The sequence below is a fragment of the Brachyistius frenatus genome, unplaced genomic scaffold (assembly GCF_029030835.1).
Source record: "Brachyistius frenatus isolate BFR_SWC_R1_liver_20210118 unplaced genomic scaffold, ASM2903083v1 Contig_19, whole genome shotgun sequence".
Lineage (NCBI taxonomy): Eukaryota > Metazoa > Chordata > Actinopteri > Embiotocidae > Brachyistius > Brachyistius frenatus.
This window is the reverse complement of record NW_027210618.1, coordinates 1,035,075-1,052,915: the sequence shown is the minus strand read 5'-3', so window position 1 is coordinate 1,052,915 and position 17,841 is coordinate 1,035,075. Positions and strand designations below refer to the sequence as shown.

General features: G+C 40.4%; 1 protein-coding gene across 24 annotated transcripts in view; it reads right to left on the bottom strand.

Moving 5' to 3' along the window:
• The window catches only part of LOC138619045 (neuronal cell adhesion molecule-like), a 77,970-nt gene that overhangs the window by 23,494 nt on the left and 36,635 nt on the right, over positions 1-17,841 (bottom strand). For 17 of the 24 annotated variants that reach the window (XM_069695224.1, XM_069695223.1, XM_069695237.1 and 14 more), the window contains exons 4-6: positions 3,058-3,233; positions 1,880-1,891; positions 1,204-1,309 (exon numbers count right to left, since the gene is read on the bottom strand). In XM_069695224.1, coding sequence (XP_069551325.1) covers positions 1,204-1,309; positions 1,880-1,891; positions 3,058-3,142 — 203 coding nt within the window. In that variant the 5' untranslated portion in view covers positions 3,143-3,233. The remainder of the gene's footprint in view (positions 1-1,203; positions 1,310-1,879; positions 1,892-3,057; positions 3,234-17,841) is intronic. The other 7 variants (XM_069695229.1, XM_069695234.1, XM_069695243.1 and 4 more) reach the window with 1 other exon arrangement.

Sequence of the window (17,841 nt, the reverse complement as noted above, 5' to 3'; positions counted from 1 at the left end):
TTGACAAATAATGTGTTTTTCTTCCTTTTCATTGACTATTGATGGTTACTTAGTCATGAATATTTAATATTATACACGAGTTTTTCAACAAGTTCTTTTAGCAAGCATTTCCAAATATTTGGTGTATTTGCCGGACTTCACTTCTTTAAAAAGGTGTTAACACTGGTTTTCAGGTAAAGTGAAGGTTAAGGGCCAAGAAATGTGTTTGGTCATGAAGGTTCTTTGCAAATGTAAAAGTTCAAATGTGTGTGTACAGGCAATGTTGATGCCAGTAAATCAATTAGGCGTTCCACTATTTTGAGGCATTCAAAAGCAGGAGCTAAAATCAGCCTGTGGCAAGGGCAGCATGTCAGGGAAAAAATATAATGTTATTATTTTAACCCTCTGAACTCCAACTGGTTTCTGGTAGTTTTTTTTCCTGTCACATTTTTCTTCACTGTGGGCTCATTTTTCACTGCACCAGAAAGTCTTACACCTCTGTGGAAACTGCACCATCATGGCTAGAAGTGGGGAGACCTCGAAAATGTCTTATGTGAAGTATAACACTTTTGTATTCTCATAAATCATTAAAGAAGAAATACAAATTCTTAAATAACTTATTTTAAACCTAATGAAATAAGATGGGATCTACATATACAATATTTTTGCAAATGGCCATAAGTGTGAGGGCTCAACTTGCAATACATATTTAAGTATTTTCATTTTTGCAACATCTCTAAATCTCTCTGCACCAGCCTGCAGTTCAGTTGAAAATTCGTTAATTTTTTGTCATGTTGGTCTCAGTCGACTCATTCAAGGCTTCCCAGCAGAGCAGAGGAGGACACAATTTGGCCTTTTTACGGAATCTGGATGTTTTTGTTTGGTTTTAGGGGTAGGATGAAGTGATTTTGATGAAATTTAATTATTTCAATGATATTTGAATGATAATTAACATTTTTTTCTGGCTGGAGTGGTGTAATTTTTGCAAGAAAATGTAACTTTCAAACCCATCGGCCGGTTGTGGGAGGTTTAGAGTTTGAAAAGAAAAAAACAAAAAAAAAACCCACAGAACTTTAACTCATTTTTTAGACTTAACTCCAAAAAAACCTGTCAGCTGAAACTCTTTACTGAGTTTTGACAGGTGGTGGATGCATTCACACTTGGGGTATCTTGTCTTTGTCTAACAGCATCATAAATGCTAAATCACAGTTCATTGATTCCTACCTGGGATGTGGCTTCCCCTTGGCGTCACAGTGGATGATAATGTTCTCTCGTGGGTCGATGATGAAATCCTTCGGGGATTGGTGAGTTATGGTCGGCGGCTGCGGCACTAAAGGCGATCAGAAAGAGGGTGATATTTCATCATGACCTTTTTCTCCATAACTCTTTTTCTGCTGCTATATTGACCACACAAGCAGCCATTACCAATCGCATACAGACTTACCACACTGAAAGAAACCACACAGCTGTTTGCTGACAGGCACAAAAAGCTCTCACAACATGTGCAGCAGACAAAAAGACCGCTCAGGTACGTTTCCCTTTATTGCAATGATCCGATGCTTAATGTATACCTGTCAGTGCTGGGGAGATAACTAATGGACTATGACAAAACGAATGACATAAGAACTCATGCTGTTTGCAATATTGCTGTATGGAAAATGTTTTACCACTGCAGAAACACAGATCAAAAAACAGAAAACAAAGAAATCAATGCATGCAAAACGCCAAGTCCAATCCACATCACACTCAGCATCTTATAACATTAAACAGATATATATATATATATATATATAAAACACAAAAATATAATAAATAGCGAAATAAAATAAAACTCAATGCACAACAACAAAAAACTGCAAGCACAATCTGGTCAGCGAATTCATGCTCGTTTAAGACTTACATCCTTCCAGAACTTTAGTTTTTCCCCAAGAATCAGCAACAAGAAAACAAAATTGTGACAGTAGAGAGAACCAGACATCAGAGATGAAAAAGAGCTTTCTGCATTATTTCGACTTCACAGCAACAAGGCTTGGACAAGGCCTGTTCCCCACTGAGAAATGCAAACTTCCAGTGGTCAGCACTTAAAACCAGTACAATATGTAGAATATCTGCTGCCACAGGCACATCAGGCTGACGAACTGAAAGTCTGTCTGACACACTCTGTTTCCTCATCGGTCAAAATGAGGTCACTGCATCTAACAGTGTTCACCTTACAAAACCAAGGAAAAAAGGAGTTTCCTCTAAAAAACAGTGGTCCTATAGATATATAGATAAATATACACAGATGAGTAGAATAAATGCAGTTAGAGCTGAAAAAGTCAGTCAACTGATTTAGCAAATTAATCAGCCACTATGTTAATAACTTTTTGAGCCAATTTTCAAGTGATAATACCAAAAATTCACAAGGTCCACCTTGTCAGATGGGAGTGTTTGATGTTTTTATTTGCCGTATGTGATCGTAAGACTGAATATCTTCAGGTTTTAGACTGGTCCTATGAGACATAAACAGACATTTGTAAATGTCATTTTTAGTGTTAAGAATTTACAATAAGCATGTTTTTTTTCTGTTTTCTGAGATTCACAGACAAAACTATTAATAAATTAATAGAGAAACATTTGGCAGATTAATCAGTAATTCTTGTTAGGTGCAGCCGTAAATGTGACATTATCAGTCGGTGTGAAACATAATGATGTTTCCAAATTTAAAGCAACAGAAAGGAAATAAAAAGGGAAACTACATGATGATACATGAGGTTAAGGCTACAAAGCTACTGGGGCTGAAAATTATTATTTTATTTCTTTACCAGTTTATCTGCCAATTATTTTCTCAGTCAGTTGCTCTTTCTATAAAAAAAAAACTGTGAAAAAATTAACCATCGGTAAAGTGCTCAAATCACATGTTTTGTCTGACTAACAGTCCAAAACAAAACGTATTTACTTTTCAGTATTTACTTAATTGGTTATCAAACAAATTGACAGAATAGTTGAATGGATTAATCAACTCATGTTTTGACTAAATATAACTGAGACATTCCCTGGATTTTAACATGTTGCACGGTGTGTGGCGTGTTGCCTTACGGTCTAGTGGGACCTCCAGCGCAGTGACGAGGTGTCCCAGGAACAGCACCAGCAGCGCTGCGTCCATCCTCCTCCTCGCCATCATCAGTGTGTGACGCAAAGGTCCGCACCCAAACACAGCGACGCCCCGCCTCTCTGCTCAGTCACACCGTCGGAGGACACGTGCACATCCACAACTACAGAGAGGGAAAGACAAATCACATCGAGAGAGCGTCAGAAATAAGAGGAGAGAGGCAGGAGCAGAGATTACTGGGTCGAATAGCACATCCAGTTACTGCAGCCATCAATCATAACACTGAGTTTGTTCTGTTCTGTGTTCATCAGCGGATGAAAGAGAGAGAAAGAGAGAATGAGCGAGACAGACTCATACAGCTCTGGCCACAGATCGATGTTAGTTGCCATGCTCTGCAGTTTGCTGGAAGCTATCTTTTTGATCTAGTGCATTCCAATAGGGACCGACGGGGCCCACGTGGGCTCGTTTTGCTGGGCTAATCACTGTCGCGGCTGCGATGCCATTAGGCTTCGCTGCCATATCGATCTCATCAGCTGGCAGATGACATGCCAAGGGACAAGACAAGGGGACACACACTTTACTTTCCATTTTACTCTCAGCTTTATCAGTTTGATTGACTGAGTGACTGATTGAGCCAGCAGCAAACTGATCTGCAATGAGGTCAGATTTCAGCCACTGAACCATCGTTCTTACATGAGACTGTTGCAGTGGGATGTATTAGATATTTCTGTTCAATGGGGACAGATGGTACCAATTCAACAGGGATTTCAGGTTGAGCCGGGGTGCCTTGTTTGCACGTTTGAACAAATTAGTGAAAGGCTAATAGGCCATTGGTTAACTGTTAAGTGAGAATTTTCTTTTGTTACATAATATAATCTAATGACGCCTCCATCACAACACGAGTGCTAGAAGGTGACGAGACAGTAAAATAAAATGTATTTACTTTAGATAACACAGTGCAAATTTTTCACTTGTCGACAGGTAGCTCGTTGTTGCCACATCACACCGCCATCCAAACACAATTATATTTTGAGACATAACTAAAAGAGTATCGTAAGAAAAATGCAAATGTTGAAATATTAAGGTAATCAAAAGCATAGTTTGGCCCAAGATTTAGAGAATGATAATAAGCTTAAAGTCAAAATTATTTTACTCAGTTTAATTCATATTCCTCTGCATAATTCAGTGTTGTCACTAAGAAATAATCAGTATTTTGTATGATTGCAAGCACAGCTCTAAAATAATGAGCAGAAAGAATGAAGAAACTGAACTGAGGAGGAGTCACTTTCTGTCTTTTAAAAACTGCAGCCTGACCTGTTTTTATCTTGCATTCCTGCCTGTCTTACCCAAGGCATCCGCTGGCACAGAATTAAAATGTCACAGCTCAATTTAGAGCTCAGGCAGACTCATTTGTTGCATTATCACAAAAGGGCACTATCAAATTTGGGATATTAATGCTGGTTACTCTGTGAAAGAATCAAACTGAATCCTTTAAAGTAGAAGCTACACATGTGTTGCTCTCCTGCCTTTCGGTGTGGAGTGGGTCACGGCGGTAGATGAGGTGGTGGAAGCCGTGTCTGGGACCACAGGCTAGAAAGCCAGCCAGTCAGACCTGGTCCTGGCCTGGTACTCCTTGGGGAACTGATGTATTTGTTAGTGCTGCCCTACAGTCATGATTCAGTACCCGGCCCCAGAGCCGGTGTCTGGTAGCATGGGAAGAGACCAAGGCTAACGTCTGCTGCCCCCAGCTTCAACTACACCTCTCTTGGGAGGGCCTGTATTATTTGCCCAGGGCAATCAATCACACTGCTCTGTACACCACCAGGCAGCACTGGCTTGGGATTTGGCATGAAAAGATCCAGGGGGTCATTTCATCAAGCTCATTTGCAGGCTGCAGGCAGGGCTGCTGAACCTGTACACACTCTTTCCTTCAGTATTTATTTTCAATTCCCTATGTGTTAGAAATTTACGATCAGATGTCATTCATGCAAAATCCATTTTTGGTTATTAGCAACCGAAAGTGAACAGTCACATGTGAAATAATAATAATAATTTTTTTTTTTTTTTTTAAAGACTGCCTGTGACAGCAAGAGAATAAATGTGTTAATTATACATTTTATGGAGAATCCCCAAAAGCCTGGAGATTTTTATCTGGAATGGAGCCAGGGCTTCATCCAGGATTCATTTCCCAATTTAATGAGGTGTAGCAGCTCAGCTCCAGCCGGTCAGCATGTGTGTATCTTTGTGTGCATATTGTAGATGTGTGTGCTTGTATTCATTTGAGTGTGTGTGCTATAATTATCCCTGTGAGCTGCAGTGGTACGGGGCCAACCCCTCACATCCCTCACAGTAGGACGACAGTGGAAATTCAAGTGGGGCTCTTAAGATGATGAACCAACCACCAGGGCCTGAAAACACCAGTAGGAATAAAAGTTAGGGAAAATATCCAGACTGTACTCGCTATTCAAATTAATTAGTGGAGTATTCATGTTTTAAAACCTTCACTTTACCACTTCTGGTGGTATCTACCTCCTTTAGTCCTACATCTTAAAGAAGAAAATGATTTCGCATTAAAATATATAATACTTCAAGAAGAAGCATTATCAGAAAATATATATCTGTATTGTTGAATCCTCCTATGCATCCTGTCCTGACAGAACAGGGAAAGTCAAAGTCAATAAAGCTCCCCTGCTGAGGCCTCGATAAAACCGCAGCACTGTTTGCAGTGCCGTGCCAAAGGCTGTCAGAGGGCTGATAAAATCGAATGGGGAAATGATCTCAGAGAAAGAAACACAACAGGTTGGTAAGGACACTTCCAGTGAGGATTTTTTTTTTCTCCAAAAGATAAGGCTGAGAGGATGATAAACGAGCCTACTGTCTCACAACTCAATACAATAATTACTCACAGCACTGCCTCATGATGACAACTGTAGGGCTCTCAAGACCAGATCAGTTCCAGTAAGTTTTATTTCCTTTAACCTGCATTAAGTGGTATGAAGTAACTACAAGGCAGTGGAAACAAGTTGTAAGCACAAATGAGTAGTTAGCATGTTGTGTCTTTTTTAGAATTTTTGTGCTACAAATAACGGCGTGACAGTGCCAAGAACAAACCAAGAGCAAAGTTGGGGATTTTAAAACCAAAACAATGAGCTGATAGATGCTAAAATGCTCCATAAAACTGGGGGGAACTGTTGACTCAGATGATAACTGGGTGCATTTGTTACTACAAGCAACCCCTTTGATCCATTGCTATTATATTGTAGGAAGTAAGTATATTGATTATGGCAGCTTTAAACTTTTGTCATGTATATTTTGCAATTATATTTAGATGTAGATTTTTAAATGCATGCAGGAGAATCTTTAAAAAAAATTATGGAATTTTCCAAATGTTTCTAGCAGCCATTGTTTCCATGCATTTCCATTAGATGTGATATGTATTTACAACTTGCATGACTTATCCATCACAATGACCATCAAATCTGTATGGTAATGTAATGAATTTCAATAATAATTCAATTTAGACAAAAAAAATAATAAGTAATTATTGTTTAGTGATGGATCATACAAGCCAGACAAGTTTAGAATTGATTTTTTTTTTTGCAGTTTAGAAATGAAAAGAAATCACTGGCAGAACATTTAAATACATCAAAACAACTTAAAATGTTGTGTTTCTTCAGTAAAAATGTATGTCATCTAGGTGAAAGGATGTAATGTTAACAAACGTCTAGAACGACATACAAGACTACCTTCACTCAGGACTTGCTTTTCATTTTGTCAGCGGAGAAAACACTCATCTCTGTAAAAGCTGCATTGAGCTCTCTGGCCTCTCATTCAGCCAGCCTCTTCAATTACTCCATTGTCATTTTCCCGTGGCCAGCTACTTCACCATCCCAAAACTAATTGGTTTTGTGCACATGTCAGAGATGCAGTACATGCAGCCACACACACACACACACACACACACACACACACACACACACACACACACACACACACACACACACACACACACACACACACACACACACACACGTACACACATAGGATAAGGCACATTGATGCAGGCTGTCCGCAGAACGTGAGGGTCAGGACATGTCTGAGCACACAGATGGAGCTGACAGGGGTGAGAGGACTGAGAATGGAAGCAGACCACAGTGTAAATGAATAGCAGTCAGCAGGGAGAAATACCAGCTGAATTCCCTCTACGGCAACAGATAATACTACATCATAGGCTTTATGCTAACCACTGACAAAGATATTGCCATTGTCTGTTCCAAACACTGGTGATGCAACACTGCAACCCTGACAGAACCACAGCTATTGCATCAGTACTGTACAGTTTTAACATCTATGATGAAAGACGAGTCTTTCTCTTATTCCAAGCACCCTAATTAACTCCCATAATCAGAGCTGTTGATGGCTCATGAAATCAGGGGTTTGTGAGCCCTGGTATGGCCTTAATGGAGCAGCAGGGATCCCCTACAGACGACTGAATGCGGAGCTGTAATGATGAGAATGGCTCCATACTCAGGAAGGTGGTGATGATCACATGGATACGGTTGGAAGAGTTTATTTTTCGGAAGCTGCCGGGTGCTCTCACTAGCTATTCACGCCTGGGGCTGCCATGCATTTCTTTGTGCCATTAAACATCTAAGGGGGAGTGTGATGCTGCTTAGAAAAGCTTTACAATGGAAGATAGTGAGACAGTCCTTCATTGGGTTATCAAAGTTGAGAAAGTCACAGACACAGAAGGTTAAATTAAGGTTATTATGACTTTGATAAATACTGTTCTGCAGGTAAAATGAACCAAAAACAGAGAGGAACATTAGATTTGCTACATTTAACAGCCTTCCTTGATTACTTTGCTTCCACGAGCTATGGATGCAAAGCTAATGTGTTGGACAGGCACAAGCTGTGATATGAATTATAGACATGATGCATGAGGTTCAATGTTCAGTGGCTTTGACTAATACCTCTCACAGGCCTCTTATTAGCAGCTACAGGATCACAATGGAAATTCCGCATGCCGGCTTCAGCGTACATTTCCCATAATCTTCTCATTAGCTTTAATAATTGGGGGGTTGTATGCAAATAATTGGTATGGTTACCATATGAATTGGGGTCCTGTTGTTCAGGGAGACGGTGCAGCTCAAAAACACGCCGGACCCTTTCATCTCCACTGTACAATGTCAGACAATAAAAGGTCTTCATTCATCTGCTCCACAGTAAATATGTTGTTTGCCTCCACCTCCTCTTTCAACTCGCCGTGAACTACAGTGGGTTTAATACGTAGAAATCTCATCCACATTACTTGTAAATCTTAGCTTTTGTCTGTCCATTAATAATAATAAACCCTCACTCATGAGGTGCACTCCACTAGTCTTACACATTGCATGCTTAAACTCCAGTTTGGGCTTGTAGATGACAAATCCTAAACAGGAAGCCTTTAGCAGGCAGGAATAGTTTAGTGAAAAATACCTATAAGATTGCATTATGGGAAGTGTAGGCTCTATGGTTTTTAAATCGAAATCGCATCTTTATATTTTCACTTTTGCTGCACTGAATTTTACTGCTCTCAGAAACTGTGAAGCTACTTTTACCTAACCTCATTGAAATGCTACAACTGTATATTAAATACGTGGAATACACCTTTAAGGATTCGCAGCCATGTTTCCAAACCTCCCCCGGCTATCAATATTAAACAACTCTTAATTCTAATTGGCATCTGCTACTAATGCAACATGTCCGACAATTTGTTTAGTCCACCTCCTTTCAGAGCATTGCACATTGACATTCACAAAGCTTCCTCCCTATGCATGCCAAAAACACTCCGGGATCCGCTCTCTGTCCCCTCTGCCCAAATGCTAATCACTGCCGACACCGGCACTTCTGAGAGAGGGCTCCTCTTTAGCATGCAGATGGAAGCAGCACCGCTAGATGGGATGGTGGTGTTAAGGAGGAAAGATCTGCTTGCTCAACCTGAAGGGAACCAAGGTGTTTGCTTTCATCTTATCATAGCAGGCAAGCTAAATATGACATATAGTTGGGAAGTCGTGTCCTCATATTATGCCATCATTCCCTCTGAGAGGCCTCTCATGATTGATATTGGTGTATGAAGCACTCGCTTTCTCCTTAGGATAATTGCTGGTGGCAAATTAGGGGTCTTTGAATATTTTTTCTGCTTCACAATGTAGCAAAAAAACATAACTTGTTAGTTAATAAAGTAGCAATTTAAGCAAGGCTGCAAAAAGGTAAGTCCCTAAAGTGCATTTGTACTCTTGTCTGACACCTGACTTGTGCGAAGGCTCATTACTGGAGAATTATGCGAGTGGTGGCACTTTTAAAAAGCACCGATTAAAATTAGATCAAGAGGCAAAGCAGCTCAAGACTGAAAGAGCAACTGTGTATCTGAACTTGACCTTTATTTAGTAGCTAATCCCTACACTGCAATTACTTCTTAAAAGAATATGACTCAATATCCCCAAACCTTCCTGCTTGTGCATGTTTGTATTTGTATTCATACTCATTTATGGCCATTCGCATATGCATCCTCCTTGTTTATGTGCTTTCACACTGGGTGAGTACAGGACGTCATAGATAGAGCTTGAGTATGCTTTCCCGAGAGTGCTATGGGTGAGGCCATTCATATGCTGAGCAGACGTTCATTGTCGTGAGCGAATGCAGGAGAGTGGGAGGGATGCATGCCGACTGGCTTCTTGAATAGCTAAAAGGGCTCTGAAAATCCTCGGCATACAATATCATCAGACACACTTTAGCTACAGAAACACAACAGCTTTGAGAAAAGTAATCAACATAAAACCAATCTCCGGTGGGAAGACAAGCAAATCCTGAGATGGCAGATAGAAACATCCACGCATACGTGGAATCAGAGACAAATACTATTATAAAAGTTATGCAATAAAATCCTTGATCCTCATTGTTAAGCAAATGTGTGAAATGTTTGCTAACTAAATATAGGGACTCTCTATACACTTTTCAGCAGGGCAGAGCCACTCAAAATTGCACTCTGAGAATAATCTCTGTATCCATGGCACTCCCCTATTGCTCTTAGATCTCCATGCTGACAAAATGTCAACTCTCTCATCAAACACAGACATATGGGGAAAAAAAAAAAAAAAAAGAGACAAAGAAGCCCAGACCCATTTGTCAACTCAGGAGCAACCTTGGAAAGAAACTGTACGCTTGACATCTGCTCGGCACTAAAAAAAAAATACGCTCGACCTCCTCAGAGCTCAATAAAAGAGGTATGATTAGAATCTCGGTTTGCTACCGTGTCCACACTGGATGGCTTACTCCATATGTCAAGGGTCTCTCAAGAGGGGGCCAATATGTGGAGTTTACGTTCAGCTTAAGGTGGCCACAATGAGAGTCTGTGTGAGACAGACAGTGTAGGAAACGCTCACCCCTGACTCACAAAAAACTGGAAGCTGTGATGTTTTGTAGCAAATAAATTCCTGTGGGCCATGTCAACCAGGATGACACAAAGAAACAGTGTCTACATATGATTGCTGTGAGTCAACAGTGGATGCGACCAGGCCTTTCCAGAAAAGCACTACTGTATAATAACCACTCCTGTGGTGGAATTTTGAATTGTGCTGATACAGTATGTAGGCAAGCAGGGAGCGATTGGTCATTTGGAGCCGTGTGCACTTTGTGTGGTACCATTGAGTCGGGCAAAATGTGCCGACAACATCAGATAACAAAGCGTGAACACTGACTGGGAGCTGGAACAATCTGTTAGCACTGCTTGTTGCCAGAACATGTCATTTAAAAGTGAGAAAGTAGCAGGTGGACAGAGGCAGCGAGGCCCATTCTTACTGAATGCATTCTGTATACTGTGGCCATTTCAGTACACATAGACTAAACAGACTAAACAGAGCTGATATTAAAATAAATCAAAAACCTTTTGGACATGTTATGTCCAGGGCTGGGTTTTTGCATACTGGTACCAATACCTTGACTTTGATACTGCTTCCTGACTGATACTTTTTGCGATACCAATTTCATAAAATCCATTTTCAGAATCCACTATACATTATGGTACAAATCCTTAGTTTTCATGCCCTTTAGAGGGGCAGAGTGTAGCTTCGGTTGTTTTCTGTAGCTACAATTGCCAGATATCCCCTAAACGCCTAACATGGACGGTGTCACGGGAGGCTACAACTTATGGATGACAATTGCTCCTGGAGCAAAATGTATTTGTAATAAAATGAAAATGTGTTGGTGTGGATGTAGAGAAGGTATCCATATTTGTTACTGAATGATGAAGCATGTTTAGATTCTACATAGTACAGAAGCGATTTGGTCATTGCCACAAAAGTATCAAAGTTCAGTATCCAGCTATATCTATATTTCTAGGAAGGTACCAGTAATGATATAAAGACATCCAAAACAAAAAGAGTCTAAATTGTGGCACTGTGAAGCTGTCCTCTGAGCTAAACGCTAACATCAGTATGCTATGGAGCTGACAAGGCTAACACGCTGATGTTTAGGAGGTATATACATGTTAAGATGTTTACATTTGCTAATTAGCAATAAACCCAAAGGACAGTAACTCTGGTCATATAAATGTCACTGGATGATGTTGCGTCTCAAACTTTTTGAGATGGTTGTACAAAAAGGGAAAAGTCAGAGGATCACCAACGTCATTAGGATTTATTCCCAGGCAACGATGGATATCTGTACAAAATTTCATGGCAATCCATCCAATAGTTTGTCATTTATTTGTTTGGTCTAGACAGAAGCAGTGGATTGACCACCAGGAACGACCAAGTGACTGTCTTTGCCTTCCCCTGAGCCAATCTGCTGGCAAGAGAGCAAGTTGTCCATCAAAATCCACCATGAAGCGAGAACACTGCCTGCGCTCAAGCGATTTGTTACCACTGCGTGTTACCAGAACATGTAATTTAAAAGTGAGCAAAGTAAGTGAGCTGTGAGAAAATCCGTGGCAGGTGGACGGAGGCAGAGAGTTCTAGTGTTATCGAGTGGCACCTCTGCATTCACACAGCGCCACAATAGGCCTCTCCTGCCGTGTCCCTCCTCCTCCTCCCCCTCCACCCCACCTGTGTCTAAGAAAGGTCAGTGCAGAGGAGGGTCTTCACCCCCTCCCCGCACCCTCAGCTCCCACTCCAAAATCATCCCCAACACTGGAGCCCAGTGCCAGGAAACTCAATCAAAGAAGGGCTTCAGAGGGCTCCAGACCTCTCCAAACCCTCCATTGTCCCCAGAAGGCTTCCCCACACTGCGGCCGGTCTATATGTAACACTGTAAGAGGAGTTGCTCATTACTGCCTGTCCCCGGTTTCACTTTGTCTCTTTTGTGCAGCTGACAGAAGAATCCAGTTGTCCAGCCGGGCCAATAAAAGGGAGTGCAGTTACATAAAAAAGAAAGAAAGAAAATTAGAAAAAGGAATTCATTTGCAGGAGTGGATGCTGATAAGACACATATGTTGCACGGGCTACGAGGTGCCACACGTTCACCATGGTGCTTTGACATAAAAGAGACACGTAATACATAACTTATAACTATAATGCAACTAACTAATGCAAAATGGCACTTTAATGGAATCTGTTAAAAAATTACCATTCATCCAACAAGTTCCAGTATTGACCGATAGACACACCAGAGCACAATGTGTGTGAATGTCAGAGCAATCCATTATCACATAAAGGAAGCTCTATGTAACAAATCCCCCCCCTCCCCCTTCTCAGCCCCTCCACAGCTCTATTCAGATACAGCAGGTGAATACAAATCATTTCCCCTCCACTGCTCTCTCAAAAAGGACTCACCATCCAATTTCAGACGTAGGGGACACAAACAATAGTCCTTTCAAAGTGTGAGAAAATCAAATCATGGTCTTTTTTTTTATTGAAAGACACAATCAGGAGTTAACCCTTCCAAGATGCTGAACCTGCTCTGAAAAATGGAAAATAGATTGTTGTTTTTTTTCCCCCCTCAAACAAAAGACCTTTGAGTTAAGTTTACATTTACATATTAGATCAATAAATACCCTTGAGTGATTCATTCGGTAGCAAAATTATAATGGAATAACATTCAGAGGACTCACTGATAATCTCAACTAATAGTTTAAGCATTAAATTGTAATGACACTTTTTGAGTGAGGTATTTCCACCACTTTTTCATTATTCACTCTATGAATACAGAAAGAGTAATAGTAATAGTAGTTGTTGTTGAACTACCTCATTTGTAGTTCAGTTTTTGTTCATGAATTCAATATTGTCCTTTATTGACTTTCACCGATGCTGTTGTTTTCAAAAGTTACATTTTGCACTAGTTTCAGCACTGCTTTGGTTTAATATTTATGATATTTACTCTATACATGCACAAACATCTCATTTTTCAAACTAGTCAGTGTATAAATATTAAATCACACACAATATAATCTACATAAGACACATGATTCAGCAAAATAGACCACAACACATGCAGAAACGTTGCTGAAAGCAACAATAATTTGTGTCTGCTGCCAAACATTCACTTTGAGCCAAGTCTCAATGAGCTTTGATTACACTGGCTTGAGCTATGGCCACTCTATTTCAGGAGTCAGGTTTTCATATGCTAAACTCGACAAACAACTCAGGGGGAAGCGAACAATTCATCAAAGATAGCCCTGAGTAAACTCCTCTGACTGCATTTGAATTGAGGAGCGGTGCTGTGTATTTTTATTTTAAATTCCCCGTCCAAAGACTTTAGATGGAATTTGATCTAATTAAATTCTGAGGCTGAAAACAAAAATGAAATAACAGGGGAAAGATAACATCTCCCTGAAGCGGATGGAAGTATTTTTTGTCAGCAAGTAATTGGATGACCCCGTTTTATTTGAAGGGTTGGATTTTGTGAAATTAAAGAGAGTTTTGAAGATTAAAGAATACACCGAAAAGCCCCTGGTGGTGAGTGACTGACGGTGACTGTTGGCACCTTACCAAGGCTTAGTGTGAACATGTTGCTATCTGTCTCATGGGTGTGGATGATGGCAATGTTAGCTAATGAGTATTAATGATACTAATGAAGGACTTAGCTTTCTTATACAGGAAGCCCCGTTATGTTTTGCAGAACTTTTAGCGTGGAAACAGACCAGAAATTCAAACCACAAAATAAGGAAGTTTCCTGATGTTATTGCTTCTACATTTTCTCTATTACATCCATCATTTGGAGACTTTGAGTGGGTTTCGAATGGGTTCTGTGGTTTGCCCAGAGGGCGTTGCAGCTCAGACAAACATTGCTCCATCCATGGCCCCATCAGAAATAAAAGCCCCGACAAAAACTGCTCCATCAGCCCTCATTTGTCAGATGATGATTCCGGAAGAAACATTGCTCTCATTTAACACTAACAGTCCACCCGGCTTCCGCTAACAGCCCCTGTCCTGTGTCTGCCTTTTGACGGGATGAAAATGGCCACTAATGCAGGAGAAGTGTCTGCTGAGTGTGTGTTGGATAATGGCTGGGTGAGGCTTTCCTGGAACTCCTGGGGTTTTTCTGACAGTGTCGATCACTCAGAAAAAGGCTGATACTGGAGGTCGAACAGCGCTATTGGACATGATGCGTGTGACTTGCTTCCGGGGAAGGAGACCAGAGGTGTTTCTGCTTGTTTAAGCCCTCAGGGTTGAACATGACAGAAAAATGAATTACTGCCATAGCAGATAATGATACGGTACAGTGTCTCTGCAGGAACCACCTCACCTGCCTCCATCTACACACCAAGAATGTATAAAAGATTTACATGGGCACCTATGTGTAGCGTATAATTAAACAGTGTGTTTTTAACACAAGTGTACACTTACAGTCATTTATTATCAGGGCTTTGTAATCCACTATACACAAAAGCAATACAGTCAAACTTTATATTTTTGTTTTGTTTCAATAATTAAACCAAAATTATTCCGTGTTAAATGTTGTTGATACACAGGGAAGAGATGCATGAACTTCCCTGTGTAAAGTAACATTTTATTTGAGATTTAATCAGACATTTAATGCCAGCATTCGATACTTGACAGTTTTCAATACTTGGTCTAACAGACTCTTCCTCTGTGCCAAAATAATATTGTTTTTAATAACAACCTTTAATAAGTTTTTATGACTAGTTTTGAGTTCCAAGACCTCGAGACTTAACTTATAAACCATACCCATATTATAATTTTAGTATCTGTAATGATATCAAAAGCTTTGTACATTTAAACAGGTGTTTTTATTTATTCTGGCGGATTGCATCTCTGCACAATCTACCGTACGATTGCGTGTGTTCACCATGAAGGGAACTGCAGAAGTTAGTCTGGTTGCATAGTTGGTTGCATGAGTGTCACAAATTCTTTGCATTGACAATATAGCACTTTATCAGTTAGATGTGGTGGGTGTGAGGCATCCATGCTTGTGTTTTTTACAGGCAATGTATTATTAAGCTCCAAAACAGATATTTCGTTTTTAATTAAAATATATCACTAGAATTACCACCTTTCGGTTGCATTCCTCTGCCAAACAGATGAGCTACAGTTTACAACCATTTTTTAATATATAGATAAGATATTTAAAGGAATTTGGTCAATAAAACTGATCTTGATAGATAACAAAGTTGTAGCCATGACAGGCTACAGTGCTTTAAATATGGATACTGCTGCAAAGAAGCTACAAAATGTAAAATATGGTCACAATCTCCACTTCTGTTCCTAAGTTGTAGTGTTGAATAATGGATAGAAAAGTGTTTATGCAGAAAATTATGATGTCACGGTGAAGTTGACCTTTGACCTTGTGGATGAACAATGTCATCACTTCATCATCTTGTCATCATCTTGTCATAATTAGTGCATTCATTCTTCAGTTATGACCATAAATGTGTTTTGTGAGACAGCAGTAATCTTTCACCTCCAAAATCGAATCGGTTCATCCTTGAGTCCAAGTGAATGTATGAAAGACATTTGAAAAGAGAATCCCCAGGGTGTTCTTGAGATAACGCTCACAAGAATGGCATGGACGGACAATATCACACCTTTGGCCACGACTGTTGCTGGTGCAGAGGCCGAATTTTCCTGTAGAACTTCTACCTGAGATGCTGATGTGAGGTTCATACCTGGTACTGTAACTCCATTGTTTCAAGCGATAATAACAATAGTGTGGCTTCATTTCATCTATCGGAATACATCAAGCCATTTTCTTTCAAGAAAGACTTTGTAAGATCTGTCCTGGGACTACAGATGAAAAATAGCCTCTTGTCTCACTGTGTTCACATTAATGTTTACTAATGTGCAATGTCACTATTAAATGAACCGATAAACTAAAATAAACAGGAAAAAAATATAATATTGGTAGATGGAGACGTGATGTGATTTACCAAGCACGTTTCATACTTACTCATTCCTTTACGCTCGCCCTCTTCCTCAGCAGGTACAGAGAGATTTCTCATTAGAATTGGCTGAGATGCCGGTGAGCGAGGAGTTACATCTAAATTCAGGCATTTGTATTCCACCATAACACCCAAGGAGCAGCCTGTTTATCGTGATGAAAAGATAGACTTGGCCTTGAACCAGGACCCACACCCAGCAGCCACATAAATCATTGTGGTTTCTTAGAGGCCATTCCAAACAGATAGATCCCACCAGCTCAGGACGGTGTGAAGACAATCTTCTCATTCCTGAAGCCACATCAATACTCTGAATCGGACAGAACAGACCTTTGGACATCAGCCACAGCGTGAAGGAGGATCTGCAGGCTTTTCAAATAAAGAAAGATGAATACAAAGACCTCTAATCATGCGGAGTCAATAATGTATTGAAACCACATGTGGCCATCATAACCTACTGGTCGAGAATTTTCCCTACTGCTTTCTCTCTGTCTAAATAAGGAATCAAAGTACTAAATTGGAGTGGACACATATTCATCATTTAAAAAAAAAAAAAAAATCTATACATCTATATCCATTCTGTCAGGCCTTAACGTCTTGTTTTTCTTTAGCTCAAATGCAGCGGCTTGAGGATTTTTGGAGTCAGCACAGCATTTCGAAAAACTCCATTACATGGATAGTTTGACATTTTGGGAAAGTTGTTTTTTTTTAGCTGTCAAAGAGTTAGAGAACATAAGAAGATTATTACTATTAATATCTCCTCTCTGTACGCTGAATAGGAAGCTGCAGGCGATTAGCATAAAGACTGGGTTCAGGGGACAGCAGCTTCCCCGGCTGTGTCCAAGAAGCATTTCCCAGATAAACTACAACTTTTCATTTCATAAGGCCGGACCAGATAATTGCACCGAGAGGACGGGCAGTGAAGGTAGAACGAGGCCTCGAGGAAGGTTGCGCAGGTGAAAGGAGAGGGGAGTCAGGGAGAATAAAGTTGGAGATGAAACGCCAGATATAGAGCAGACTCTCCAGGCTGTCCGCTGAACAGTTTGTGAGTCAGTTGTGCGTGAAGCCAACTTTCTCCACAACCCTGCAAGATGGGCAAAAGGAGAGCCCCTCAGGACGGGCCTCACCAACCTCTTTCTTTATCGCTCAGCCTCTTTCTGTCTCTCCCTGTCTTTGTATCCGTCTTTTCATCTGGTTGTTTATTCATGTCCTTCTCACTGACACTGTCTGTATCTCCCTGCTTGTCCCTGTCTGTCTCTGCATCTCATACAACCGCAGAGACACTGCCTCTTTTCGAATAACATACACCAACAAGAGTGTTGACACTGAGCACCATCAGAGAATTGTCAGGCTCCCATCAAAGAGACACCTTAGAGATATCTTGATGCGTTCATGTGAA